Source organism: Capra hircus, chromosome 29 (genome assembly GCF_001704415.2).
Source record: "Capra hircus breed San Clemente chromosome 29, ASM170441v1, whole genome shotgun sequence".
Lineage (NCBI taxonomy): Eukaryota > Metazoa > Chordata > Mammalia > Artiodactyla > Bovidae > Capra > Capra hircus.
Genome location: NC_030836.1, coordinates 11,890,681 through 11,905,450, shown reverse-complemented (window position 1 = coordinate 11,905,450; position 14,770 = coordinate 11,890,681). Strand labels below are relative to the sequence as shown.

The 14,770-nt window shown below is 39.8% G+C and overlaps 1 protein-coding gene across 6 annotated transcripts in view; it reads left to right on the top strand.

Moving 5' to 3' along the window:
• ANKRD42 (ankyrin repeat domain 42) overlaps nt 1–14,770 on the top strand; it is a 58,838-nt gene that overhangs the window by 33,700 nt on the left and 10,368 nt on the right. For 3 of the 6 annotated variants that reach the window (XM_018043074.1, XM_018043076.1, XM_005699470.3), the window contains exons 8-10: nt 1,155–1,260; nt 5,796–5,971; nt 11,264–11,390. In XM_018043074.1, coding sequence (XP_017898563.1) covers nt 1,155–1,260; nt 5,796–5,971; nt 11,264–11,390 — 409 coding nt within the window. The remainder of the gene's footprint in view (nt 1–1,154; nt 1,261–5,795; nt 5,972–11,263; nt 11,391–14,770) is intronic. The other 3 variants (XR_001917480.1, XM_018043077.1, XM_018043075.1) reach the window with 2 other exon arrangements.

The window sequence follows — 14,770 nt, the reverse complement described above, 5'->3', positions numbered from 1 at the left end:
ATATGACAGCAAGGAAATTGAGGTCCAGAGGGATCAGATTTTTCTTTAATGTTCATTAAAAAAATTGAAGTTTAGTTGATTTACAATGTTTCAGATATATAACAAGGTAATTAAGTTATATTTACATATATGTATATATTCTTTTTCAGATTTTTTTCCTTTGTAGATTATTACAAGATATGCCATACAGTAGGTCCTTGTTATTTATTTGTTTTATATACAGTATAAATCTATCTGTTAATTCCAAATTTCCAGTTTATACCACTGCCATCAGGTTTCTTGACTGAGGTTGCACAACTAGTAAGAGCAGAGCTGAGATTTCATTCATTTTCTTCATCATTTATTCATCAACTCTGTAGACGTTTATTAGTTCTGTATGCCAGCCACTTTCTAAGTTCTGTCCTGTCCTCCCGTCTGCTGTTTAGTGAATCTAAACTCAAATCTTTTTAGATTATTGAACTCGCCGCCCCCCACCACCCCACAGTTTCCCTGCCTCTTGAGATTGACTGGGGAGGAGGGGAGAAGTTAGATGAGCATATAATTGGGTGTTGTGCACCAGGTGTGAAAACATAAAAGCTGAGTTGTGGAGGTGAAAATTGATATTGAGTGCATGTGTTTTAAGGAAAGCTAACGAACAGTTTAGGTAATCATCGAGGAGCCTGTAAGTTCTGAGTTGTGAAGGTCAGAGGCATAAACTATCTATACAAGATGACGAAAGATTTTTCAGTCTTTCACATTCACACAGATTATACTCACATTTGGCCTGATACAGGATTGGTCAGGAACTGTGAGTACAGTCGATGAGCACTGGATAAGGGTTAGCACAAAGCATAGATTATAGTTTCAAATCCATTACTTACTGGCTGTGTGATGTTAAATAAATATCCTCTGTGAGCTTCAGCTTTTTTGTATCTGTATGTAAAGTTCCTATATAAGGGCTGAGCAGAGCAAACATTTGATTAAAATGTGTCTAATGAATGAATAAGTGAAATAGAGAAGATAACATCTGGCCTTCCTACTTTTGTTGATATTGTAGGGATTAGTATCTATAAAAGTATTCTGTAGTGGTACTGTCCAAAATTTTAGGAAATTGTTCACTGATAACAATAACTTCTCTGCGTGTGCGTGCATTTTGTTTTCTTTGTTTTTTACAGCTGCTGGGCAAGGCCACATAGAGTGTTTGCAATGGCTGATTAAAATGGGAGCAGACAATAACATTACCAACAAAGCGAGGGAGAAACCCAGTGATGTGGCTAAGAGGTATCTCTATCTATTTTGCTTCTGTCTTTGTTTTTAAAATTGTGCATTTATTCTCCTATGCTCAGAATTCTATCTCTGAAGATTTCTGAAATTATAGGACTCAGTCAAATGCTGATGGCATGATAATTTTCACACTAAATCGATGTTTGACAACGTATCAGCTCTTCTCTCTAAAGCAGTAATTTTCAGTTGGGAGATAGTATCGTCCCCTTTCTTTGTGGGGTGGTGAATTTGGAAATGTGTGCGGAGGGGTGTTGTCACAATGATGGAGACCATCACTGATGTTTCATGAGGTCAGTCCAAGAATGCCAGACATTCTACAGTGCTCAGAACAGTGGTATACAATGAAGAATTGTCCCACTCAAATGCTGGTACCTGTTGAGAAATGCCGTGCGATGGAAAGGAATAATCAAAAGGAGGTGCATGGATTTTGAAACAGAATTTAATATTTGTATTTGAATTAAACGTAACACCCATTATTGCTCACTTTGAGCTCATTTCAGAGGTCCTCAAGGATACTTAGTTCATTCGTTTGTTCATTTGATTGTTTTTCATTCCGCTTAACCGTGTTCCAAGTGCTGTGGTTAGCATTAGAATTACTAAGATGAAAAAACTTAGTCCTTGCTCTCAACAACCTTATGGACTTGTGGAGAGATAAATGTGCAAATGTGACTTTTATTGATTATAGTTACATTATCAGTACATGTTATATACAGGATCTTCCAGGGATCGAACCGGGGTCTCCTGCCTTGTGGGCAAATTCTTCACCGTCTGAGCCGCCAGAGGAGTCCTATATAAAGTGCAGTGAAAGACATAGAAGAAAGAGTGCCTGAGTATTTCTGTTTGAAAGTTGTGGGGGGAAAATGTAAATACAGATGGTGGTAAGAGTTATGAAGGAAACTGCAGGGTGTCAGAATTTATATAGAAGTCTGGGGAAATTTTTTTCTTAGTGAAAGCAATATTTATGCTGACACTTGAAGGAGAAGGAGTTGAAAGATAACGCCTTGTGTCTTTGAGGAACGTATGTGGCTCGGAACAACTTGAGTCTAAAACAGGAGTCTGGGCTAAAGCTGCACACGAGGCTTGACAGGATGCAAGGGCCTAATTATTCATTAAGTTGCCATGCAGTTTTTGTTAGTGAGGCCATGTTCCATAAAATTTTTGTCACTGTAGGATCTTTTTGAAGCCTTGGAATGTGGTTTTGTTTTACTGCATACTAGCATCATTATCTGGAGAAGGCAATGGCACCCCACTCCAGTACTCTTGCCTGCAAAATCCCATGGACGGAGGAGTCTGGTAGGCTGCAGTTCATGGGGTCGCTAAGAGTCAGACACGACTGAGCAACTTCACTTTGACTTTTCACTTTCATGCATTGGAGAAGGAAATGGCAACCCACTCCAGTGTTCTTGCCTAGAGAATCCCAGGGATGGGGGAGCCTGGTGGGCTGCCGTCTATGGGGTCGCATAGGATCAGACATGACTAAAGCAACTTAGCAGCAGCAGCAGCATCATTATCAACTCAGGCTAACTTTTGTCTTTATTTTTAAAAATATGTTTATCAGTAAAGCACACATATTTGTATAGTACAAACTGATGAATTCTGATACATGTATATACCTGTGAAGTCATAATCACAACCAAGATAGTGAACTTATCCTTCACCCCCCACAAAACCTTGTACACCTTTGTAATCTGTCTCTTTTCCACTGCTTTCCACTGCTGCTTCCCCAAGCAAACATGAATTTGCTTTCTTTCACTAGTGATTAGTTTGCATTTGCTAGAATTTTATATAAATGGAAACGTACAGTATATATACTCATACTCTTCTGTGGGTGGCTTTTTTCACTGAGCATAATTATTTTGAAGTTCATTCATGTGTAGTGGTTCATCTCTTTCTTGTTGCAGTGTAGTATTCCATTGGCTGTGGAATTCCATAGTATTCCAGAGTTTGATTATCCCCTAACCTGTTGAAGGATGTCTTATTTGTATCTACTTTTTGTGATAATGAATACAGCTGCTATATATATTTACATACAGATTTTTGTGTGAACGCAAGTATTCAATTCACTTGGGTAATACTTAGGAGTAGGACTGCTGAGTCAGATGCTAAAGTGAAAGTGAAGTCGCTCAGTCATGTCTGACTCTTTGCAGCCCCATGGGCTGTAGCCTACCAGGCTCCTCCGTCCATGGGATTTTCCAGGCAAGAGTACTGGAGTGGGTTGCCGTTGCCTTCTCCAGAGTATCTTCCCGACCCAGGGATCGAACCCAGGTCTCCCGCGTTATCAGCAAGATGCTTTACTGTCTGAGCCACCAGGGAAATCAGATGCTAAGGGAGTGTTTATCTTTTTAAGGTACTGTCACAGTGCCTTCCAAAGTGACCACACCAATTTGCATTTCACAAGCAATGGATGAGAGTTTCTGTTACCCCTTGTCTTGCCAGCACTTAATATTTCTAGATGTTTTGATTTTTATAATTACAGTAGGTGTGTACTACTATCTTATTGTAGCTTTTGTTTTTTCCTAATGAAAAATGATTTGATGCATCTTTTCATATTCATATCTGACATTTGTTTGTTTTCCTTTGGCAAAGTTACTATTCAGATCTTTTGTCCAGTATTAAAACTTGGGTAGTGTTTTTTTTATTGTTGAGTTTTAAGAGCTCTTTCTATATTCTGGATACTAATTCTTTCTCAGATTTTTGTTTTGTGAAGCTTTTTCTCTCAGTTGTGGTTTGTTTTATCATCCTCTTAATAATGAAGAGCAAGAATAATTTAAAAATATTTATTAATTTATTTGACTGTGCTGGGTCTTAGTTGTGGCTTGTAGGATCTTCAGCCTTTGTTGTAGCATGTAGGACTCTTTAAAAAAATAGTTGCAGCATATGGGATCTTTTAGTTGCAGGCATGCAGAATCTTTAGTTATGGCATGTGGACTCTTGGTTGCGACATGTGGGATCTAATTCTCTGACCAGGGATGGAACCTGGGCCCCTGCACTGGGAGTGTGGAGTCTTAGCCGCTCACCACCAGGGAAGTCCCAAGAATAAAAAAATTCTTTTTTTTTTTATCAATTTGCTCTTTTTTGGGTTACACTTTTGGTATCATATCTAAGAAATCTTTGATTTAACACCAAGTCACAGAAATTTCTTTTGTTTTCTTTTAGACATTGTGCAGTGTTAGGTTTTACACTGATGGTTTTCCATGTTGAGTTAATTTTTGTATATGGTATGAAGTATGCATCTAAGTTCTTTTTTTTTTAAACATATGGGTATCTATTTGTTCTAGCACCATTTGTTGAAAAAGCTGTCTTTTCTCCTGAATTGCCTTTGTGTCTTTGTCCAAGTTAGGTGTCCATGTATACATGGGCTTATTTCTGTACCCTATATTTTATCCACGGATCTGTTTGTCTATATCAGTTTCACGAGTGATTGTAATGTCTGGCCCATATTTTTTTGTCATTCATCTACTAAAATGCTAAGTGTGAGTGTGGTGTTATAGAAGTACCCTTGAATGTGTTGTAAAGCAAGTACTCAGTAAGTGGTAGCTGTTAAGTTACAGTCTAATAATAGATATAATGAATTTTTGTGACCTTATAACTTCCGGTGTGTATTACTGTATCATTAATGATTTGCAATACCTGGTGAAAGGTGAGGATATATGTGTGCATGTGGTTATGTGTGTGGGGAAAAAAATAGGGATTTTAGGTTTTTGTGTTTAGTGAATAATTCTTCATCTCCTAAGAGAAAGCAATTAAACATTTTAATTAGCAAAACCTTGGGAAAAAATATGCAGATTACATACAGTCACAGCAACAACTTGAAAACCAAGAGTATATTACTAGCTTCATAGAGGTGTAGAGAAGATCAAAGAAAATAGGAAATGTGGACAGAAAAGTCATTATTTTTCCATTAAATTTCAAAGCCATGCTGAGTGTTTGAAGGTTGAGGAAGGATGAAGATTAAGGGGGCTAGAGCTGTAGTTTTCCCTAAAACTGGAACCAGAACTAATTCTACAGTCTAAATTAGGCCATCAGGAAAAGGTAGTGAACACAGGTAGATCAAGTAAGGTGGTTCTGGGCTTTCTGCTCAGTTGGGCAGCTCTGTCTGGGCCCACACCAAATGTTCTTTTGATAGTAGATCACCTCTTTCAGTTGGATTTTTGCCACTAAAAATTACGGAATCTGGGAATTCTCTAGCCAGCCCAGTGGTTAGGACTCTGCACTCTCACTCCTGAGGGCCTGGGTTCAATCCCTGGTTGGGGAACTAAGATTCCACATGCCATATAAATTGGCCTCTCCCTCAAATGTGGAATCAGCCTTTAATATGACTGCTTGTCCTTCGTTTCCACTAACCATTTGAGTTTTCTGCATAGCTGGATATGTGTCACATTGTCACTGACCTTCAGATATAATTTTGCTTCTTTAGTGGTGGGTTGAGCTGGTGAGATGATGTAGAGTGTAATTCCTTAAATTAAGTACAAACTGTGATTTAAATTTGGAAAAGATAATGGATCCTGTTAATTACTAATTCTTTTCTACAGGTTTGCCCATTTAGCAGCAGTAAAGCTATTAGAAGGACTACAGAAATATGATATAGATGACGAGAATGAAATTAATGAAAATGATATTAGGTTTTTTATAAGACACGGTGTTGAGGGAAGCACTGATGCCAAAGATGATTTAGGTCTCAGTGAGTCGGATAGAACAGATGCCAGAGGTAAGTGTGCCAACTCTTCCATGATTTTCCCTTTACAAAAACATACTGTAGCCAGTTTTTACCACAAATTTGTGAAATTATTCTAAAGACAATTACCATCTACAAAGTAAAATACTTTGGTATTTTGGGGAGAAGTAGTACAGATTTTTGTACTAGGGGTTGTTGAACGTGATCTCAGTCCCTCCATGAGGAAAGTGATATTTTCATGCCACATAACCCTAATTTCACTTCTCATGGTGTCTGTCAGAGAACCATGGCTCATATGAGTGGATGAGAAGAACCGTTTCAATGGCACTCTTTCATAATGAGGAGAAAGATAAGAAAGATCTGTTTGAGTGGAGGCTAACCAAAGCAGAGGCAGGTGTAGTAAAGTGAGCAGTGCTTGGGCATGGATTCAGACATCAGGGCTTCACCTCTTTCTAGCTGTGTTAGTCTGAACCTTGGTTTCCTTATCTGTAAAAATAAGAATATTAACATAACGTCACCGTCACAGAGTGCACTAACAAATGGGATGTGCCTAGCTCATGGTAGAAGCTTAGTAAAAGTTCCCTTCCTCTTCTTTTTTTAAAAAAATAATGATTTATTCGTTCATTTGGCTGTGCCGAGTCTTTGTTGCTGTTTGGGCTTTTCTCTAGTTGCAGTGCAGGGGCTTCTCATTATTGTGGCTTCTCTTGTGGAGCCCAGGCTCTAGAGCGTCTAGGCTTCAGTAGTAGCAGCAGTGGGTTCAGTAATTGCGGCTCGCAGGCTCTAGAGCCCAGGCTCACTAGTTGTGCTGCATGGGCTTAGTTGTCCCTCAACATGTGGGTCCTCCTGGACCAGGGATTGAACCTGTGTTTCCTGCATTGATAGGCTGCTTCTTCACCAGTGAGCCACCAGGGAAGCCCAGTTCCCTTCTTCCTGATCTCTGGGAAGTATTTTCAGTTATTCTGACAGGAAGAGCTAGTTGTACCAAACCTGTATTCTCTGAGAAAAGTTTCTAATTCATGTCTAAATAAAAGAAATTTTTTTTAAAGAACTCCCAGAACACTGTTAGATAGAACCTCATTCTCCAGGGGATGGTAGAAACCTCTTTCCTGGTGAATGCAGCGTGAAGATGCTGATGCCAGGGGCTCCCAACAAGCAGCCCACCTGGATCACCTCACAGCAAGGCTCAGAGTCAATGATCTCTTCAAAGTTTCCTGACAGCTTTATTTTAAATAGCTTTATTGAGATGTAATTCACATACCATTTAATCTACCTATTTAAGTGTACAATTAAGATTTTAGTGTATTCAGATTTGTGCAGCCATTATTACAATAAAATTTGTAGTATTTCTATCACCCCCAAGAGAAACCTGACACCCATTACCCCTACCTTCTTTTCCTTACCCCCAGACCATCCTTCAAATTAGGCATCTGCAAACCTACTTTCTGTCTGAGTAGGTTTGTCTGTTCTGGGCATTTCATATGAGTGGGATGATACCATCTGTTGTCTTTTCTGACTAGTGACTTTTCTGTCACTTAGCACATTTTCAAGCTTCATGTACTTTGTAACGTACGTGGATCATTACTTCACATTTATTTATTTATTTTTTACTGCTAAATACACTTTATATATCCATTTATCAGTTGTTGGTCATTTGAGTTGTTTTTCCATATTTTGGTTATTAAGAATAATCCTGCTGTGAACATTCATATACATGTTTTTGTGTGGACGTGTATTTTCATTTCCTTGGATACACCTAGGAGTTGGAATTGCTGTATCAGCTGGTAAAAGTATGTCTGGCATTTTGAAGAATTTCAAAATGTTTTCCAAAGCGGCCACACCATTTTACATTCCCACCAACCATATGTGAGGGTTCTAGTTTCTCCACATCTTACCAGTCCTTGTTGTCTGTCTAATTGATTATATTAATAGTTGATTAGAGTAATGATGTGATCACTAACCTAGAGCCAGACATCCTGGAATGTGAAGTCAAGTGGGCCTTAGAAAGCATCACTATGAACAAAACTAGTAGAGGTGATGGAATTCCAGTGCAGCTATTTCAAATCCTGAAAGATGATGCTGTGAAAGTGCTGCACTCAATATGCCAGCAAATTCAGAAAACTCAGCAGAGGCCACAGGACTGGAAAAGGTCAGTTTTCATTCCAATCCCATAGAAAGGCAATGCCAAAGAATGCTCAAACTACTGCACAGTTGCACTCATCTCACATGCTAGTAAAGTAATGATCAAAATTCTCCAAGCCAGGCTTCAGCAATATATGAACCATGAACTTCCTGATATTCAAGCTGGTTTTAGAAAAGGCAGAGGAACCAGAGATCAAATTGCCAACATCCACTGGATCATGGAAAAAGCAAGAGAGTTCCAGAAAAACATCTACTTCTGCTTTATTGACTATGCTAAAGCCTTTGACTGTGTGGATCACAATAAACTGTGGAAAATTCTGAAAGAGATGGGAATACCAGACCACCTGACCTGCCTCCTGCAAAACCTATATGCAGTTCAGGAAGCAACAGTTAGAACTGGACATGGAACAACAGACTGGTTCCAAATAGGAAAAGGAGTATGTCAGGGCTGTATATTGTCACCCTGCTTATTTAACTTATATGCAGAGTACATCATGAGAAACACTGGACTGGAAGAAAGCACAGGCTGGAATCAAGATTGCCAGGAAAAATATCAATAACCTCAGATACGCAGATGACACCACCCTTATGGCAGAAAGTGAAGAGGAACTAAAAAGCCTCTTGATGAAAGTGAAAGAGGAGAGTGAAGAATTTGGCTTAAAGCTCAACATTCAGAAAACTAAGATCTTGGCATCTGGTCCCATCACTCCATGGGAAATAGATGGAGAAACAGTGTCAGACTTTATTTTTCTGGGCTCCAAAATCACTGCAGATGCTGACTGCAGCCATGAAATTAAAAGACGCTTACTTACTCCTTAGAAGGAAAGTTACGACCAATCTATATAGCATATTGAAAAGCAGAGACATTACTTTGCCAACAAAGGTCCGTCTAGTCAAGGCTATGGTTTTTCCAGTGGTCATGTATGGATGTGAGAGTTGGACTGTGAAGAAAGCTGAGCACCGAAGAATTGATGCTTTTGAACTGTGGTGTTGGAAAAGACTCTTGAGAGTCCCTTGGACTGCAAGGAGATCCAACCAGTCCATTCTGAAGGAGATCAGTCCTGGGTGTTCATTGGAAGGAATGATGCTAAAGCTGAAACTCCAGTACTTTGGCCACCTCATGCAAAGAGTTGACTCATTGGAAAAGACTCTGATGGTGGGAGGGATTGGGGGCAGGAGGGAAAGGGGACGACAGGAGATGAGATGGCTGGATGGCATCACTGACTCGATGGACATGAATCTGAGTGAACTCCAGGAGTTGGTGATGGACAGGGAGGCCTGGCGTGCTGCGATTTATGGGGTCGCAAAGAGTCGGACAACACTGAGCCACTGAACTGAAGAGAATTTCCAGATTTAAGTCCCGTGTCACACACGTGATTTGCGGGTATTTTCTCCTGTTCCATGGGTTCTTTTTTCTTGATGATGTCCTTTGCAGTGCACATGCTTTTCATTTTGATGAAATCCAGTTTATCTATTTTTTATTTTCTTTGTGCTTAGATTTCTTTTTGTTGATTGTATTGAGAATTAGCAAGGACTTACTAGAATTTCCAAAAATGAACTGGTGATTTGTAGAATTTCAGTGTCTTCTGAAATTATTTGAGCAGGAGATATTTGTGAAGTATCATTGAAGATATCAGTGAATCACAAAATTTTTAAAAGATGCTTTGGGAAAGACCATGAATGAAACTGGAACAAGTCTCTTCTTGGAACACTAGGTTTTGCAAGACCACCTGCAGGGGACTGGTTGGATTTCTTGTCATTTCAGAATTCTTGGAACTGAGTTTCAGTTCAGAGCATTCTTTAGTGAGTCAGGTTTATGGTCATGGCATCATAGAACCCTGGAACCATTTGAGGTTTGGCTCCTGGCCCAACACTCCTGTCACGTCATCCAGTCATCCAGCATCCAGTTACTTTCAGTGAAGACACTCACTGCTGCCCAGGTGGCCCATTTCTACCTTCTGACAGGGTTCTTGTGAGGATTAAAATGTACAAGGCACTTGGCGTAGTGTCCTGACCATCATAGGCACCCCACAAATGCACGATAACTCTTACCACTTTTATTTCAAGTTTCACCTTTGTTAAGATCTCTCTTCCTGGAGCTAATCCTGATGAGTCGTAGCTCTTAGAATCCCACAGAACAGCTTTTTCAAAACATAGCCTTCAAATATTAAAGATTAGATAAACGGTCACAATTCTTTCAATCTTATGTAACATTTAAAAAAAAAAGTCCCCTTATTTGCTTGCTGGTGGTTACGGTGGATCCCAAACCTGTCTGTACATCTGCATTGTCAGAGGAGCTCCTATGGGGTATGAAGACCTGAATTTGTAGGACTGATATGGGTTCAAACATATGCATTTTAAAAAGTGCCCAAATTGATTCTGATGTGTGCAGTTTGGAACCTGCAGCTCTAACCAACTGAGAGATAAATCAGAGGAAGTGATTTGTTAACCTAGTTGTATGGCAGAGTTTCTCAGCTTCTGTACTATTGACATTTTGGGCCAGATCCTTATTTGTTGAGGGGGTTCTCGTGTATATTTTAAGATCTTTAGTAGCATCCTGAGCCTCTACATGCCAATAGCCTGTTTCCCTTCATCCTCCAGCAAGTTAAAAGGTCTCCAGATATTGTCACATACTCCTTTGAGGAGAAAATCAACCCAGGTTGAGAGCTAGTACCACAAAGCTTAGAAAAATCTTACTTTTAATAGTCGGAGAATAGCTCAAAGCAGCTATCAGCAAACTTCCTTCTCAGTATCATCTTTTGAAGGCACTACAAGTGACTAATGACAAAATTTGGGAATTGCATTAGTTCTGCTTTATCTTAAGGAAATCAAGCATATTTCAGTTTTTCTAATTTTCTGACATAATTAGATGATTATGTGTGGTCAGTACTCCTAAAACTGCTGGCCAGGCTCCCTCCCTCCCTGTTCGTGGTATTAATAATAGCAGTAACAGTGATACATCCTCCAGCATCAGTATTGGCCAGTTAGGTATTTCACTGTTTGTTCACCCTAAATTCTCTGCTACTGGTGTTTATCCTTCTATGTAGATATCACCCTTCTTCCCTCCCCTTCCCCTGACCTTGCAGACACGGTTCTAGAGGAAGAATATGCTTCAGGGCCAGCCTCCTGCGAGCACATGGGCTGTTACCTGTCTAAACTAGGTTGCTATTCAACTCTGTCTTGCAGTGAGAGCTTATAAGAAAATCGTAGAATTGAGACACCTCCTTGAAATTGCTGAGAGCAACTATAAACACTTGGGAGGAATAACAGAAGAAGATATAAAGCAGAAGAAAGAACAGCTCGAGTCTGCAAAGTAATGTCTTCAAAACTCTAGTGATTTGTTTTCATTTACCTTTCTAAATGCCATGTGAGGGTTTGTTGCTGAACAACTTGTTTTTTCATCCCACCAAAGGGTTTGAGTTTCCAATCTGTTTTCCTCTTAAACTCTCAGATGGACAAGGTGTTAAGATTTTTTAAAAATTGTAGTAAAATATGCGTAACATAAAATGTGTCACCTTAACTGTTTTTAAGGTAGAATTCAGTCATGTTATGTACATTGACATTTTCACACAACCGTTCTCCAGAACTTTCTATCTTGCAAAACTAAAACATTATAAGGAGAAGTTGTGTTTGAGACAGCTATTTCGAGATTTTCAGCCAACACAGTCTCTAGCCATCCCTGTCATATTGGACTTCTGCTCACAAGTGTGTGACCCAGTCCTGTGTTCATGGATGGTGGTGTCCCCCAGAATGCTCGCAAGCCTGGAGGCAGTGAGGGCCCTCTTGCCTTTCACTTCTGCACCCAAGGTCGGCTCTCAGCACATCTGGCCCCTCTCTAGTTGATGAACAGCTGCTGAGACCGAGGGTGTCAAGTGCTTATTCCTCCCACTCTGCTCTGCTGGTCTGTCTCCTTTCCACAGTGCACAGACAACGCAGGCAGGCAGGAGGGAGACTTCTGCTTTTAGCAAACGTGGGTCTTTAAAGAGCGGAGCACATGGGTTCTTTGCTTTCCCTGCCCTTTCCTTTCATTGGATTCTCTCCCTCCTCGTTAGAACCTCCTATTTCCCTTTCATTCTTCCTCTTCTGCATCTAGTCTCAGTAAGAGATCTGGTAATTTATTCAAAGTAACATCTAAGTTTTTGATAAGCTATCTTTCCATGGATATTTGAAAGTTGTGGTAGACCAAAACAATTTTTATTTTAATCAGAGTGTCTTTGTATTTCATAAATCACATCATACAAGTAGCTATCCACTGCCTCTGTAAAGTCTTTGAGATGTAGAATGTTTTTAGTATTGGCCTCTGCCTAAGAGCCTAGCTAAAATTTCTTAGATCCCTTGTAGTCTGGAAAAGTACTTTACAGTGGAGCAATTATTTCCTAGATAATGAGCTTTAAATTTTGTTCCCTTTACTTCTGAGACAGATTACTATACTACTTGTACTGTTGATACTTCTGAGCTCTGCTGTATGCTAGACACTAGGTAAGCCTCTCATATATATTGTTTTATGCAACCTTCATACTTCCATGAGCTATTCTCTCACTATGTGGATTAGGAAACCAAGATGTAACTTACAGGTGAAGAGACTTGCATGAAGTCACAAAGAGAAGACTAAGGGTGAGGGGTGGAGCCAAGATTTGGCCTGAATCTATTGACTCCAAATCTATTAGCCAAGGTCATTACAATTTTAATAGTCTTCTTGTTACTGTTGTTCAGTCACTAAGTCGTGTCTGATTCTTTGTGATCCCATGGACTGTAGCATGCCAGGCTCCTCTGTCCTCCATTAACTCCAAGAGTTTGCTCAGATTCATGTCCATTGAGTTGGTGATACTATCTAACCATCTCATCCTCTGTTGCCTCCTTATCCTTTTGCCTTCAACCTTTCCCAGCTTCAGGGTCTTTTTCAATGAGTTGACTCTTTGTATCAGGTGGCCAAAGTATTGAAGCTTCAGCATCAGTCCTACCAATGAATATTCAGGGTTGGTTTCCTTTAGGATTGATTAGTTTGATCTTCTTTCAGTCCAGGGGACTCTTGAGAGTCTTCTCCAGCACCACAATTTGAAAGCATCCATTCTTTGGTGCTCAGTTTTCTTTATGGTCCAACTCTCACATTCGTACATGACTACTGGAGAAACCATAGCTTTGATTATATGGACCTTTGTTGGCAAAGTGATCTCTGCTTTTTAATACACTGCCTAGGTTTGTCATAACTTTCCTTCTAAGGAGCAAGCGCCTTTTAATTTCATGGCTGCAGTCATCGTCCACAGTGATTTTCAAGCCCCCCAAAATAAAATCTGTCACTGCTTCTACTTTTCTCCCCTTCTATTTGCCATAAAGTGATGGGACCAGATGCCATGGTCTTCTTTTTTTTTAAAGTTGATTTTTTAAATTAGTTTAATTGGAGAATAATTACAATATTGTGATGGTTTTCCCCATACATTGGGACTTTCCATGTGGTGCTAGGGTAAAGAACCTGCCTGTCAATGCACAAGATGTAAAAGACACAGGTTCGATCCCTGGGTCAGGAAGATCCCCTGAGGGAGGGCATGGCAACCCATTCCAGTGTTCTTGCCTGAAGAATCCCATGGACAGAGGAGTCTGGCAGGCTACAGTCCATAGGGTTGCACAGAGTTGGACACGACTGTGTGAGAATAATTGGAGAATAATTACTTTATAACATTGTAATGGTTTTTCCCATACATTGACATGAATCAGCCATGGGTCCTCCCATCCTGAACCCTCTCCCAACCTTCCTCCCACCCCATCCCTATGGTTTGTCCCAGAGCACCAGCTTTGAGTGCCCTGCTTCATGCATCAAACTTGCAGTGGTCATCTATTTCACATATGGTAATATACATGTTTCAGGGCTATTCTCTCCAATCACTGCACCCTTGCCTTCTCCGACAGAGTCCAAAAGTCTGTTTGCATCTGTGTCTCTTTTGCTGCCTTGCATATAGGATTGTTGTTACCATCTTTCTAAATTCCACATATGTGTTAATATACAGTATTGGTGTTTCTCTTTCTGACTTCACTCTATAATAGGTTCCAGTTTTATCCACTTCATTGGAACTGACTTAAATGTGTTCCTTTTTATAGCGGAGTAATATTCCATTGTGTATATGTACCACAACTTCCTTATTCATTCTTCTGCTGATGGACATTCATGTCCTAGCTGTTGTAAACAGTGCTGCAATGAACATTGGGGTACATGTGTCTCTTTCAATTCTGGTTTGCTCAGTGTGAATGCCCAGCAGTGGGATTGCTGGGTTGTATGGCAGTTCTATTCCCAGTTTTTTAAGGAATCTCCACACTGTTCTCCATAGTGGCTGTACTAGTTTGCATTCCCACCGATAGTATAAGAGAGTTCCCTTTTCTCCACACCGTCTCCAGCATTTATTGTTTGTAGACTTTTTGATAACAGCCATTTTGACTGGCTTGAGATGATATCTCATTGTAGTTTTGTTTTGCATTTCTCTAGTAATGAGTGATGTTGACCATCTTTTCATGTGTTTGTTAGCCATCTGTATGTCTTCTTTGGAGAAATGTTTGTTTAGGTCTTCTTTGCCACTTTTTGATTGGGTTGTTTGTTTTTCTGGTATTGAGCTACATGAGCTACTTGTCTATTTTGGAGATTAATTCTTTGTCAGTTGCTTCATTTGCTATTATTTTCTTCCATTCTGAGGGCTGTGTTTTCAC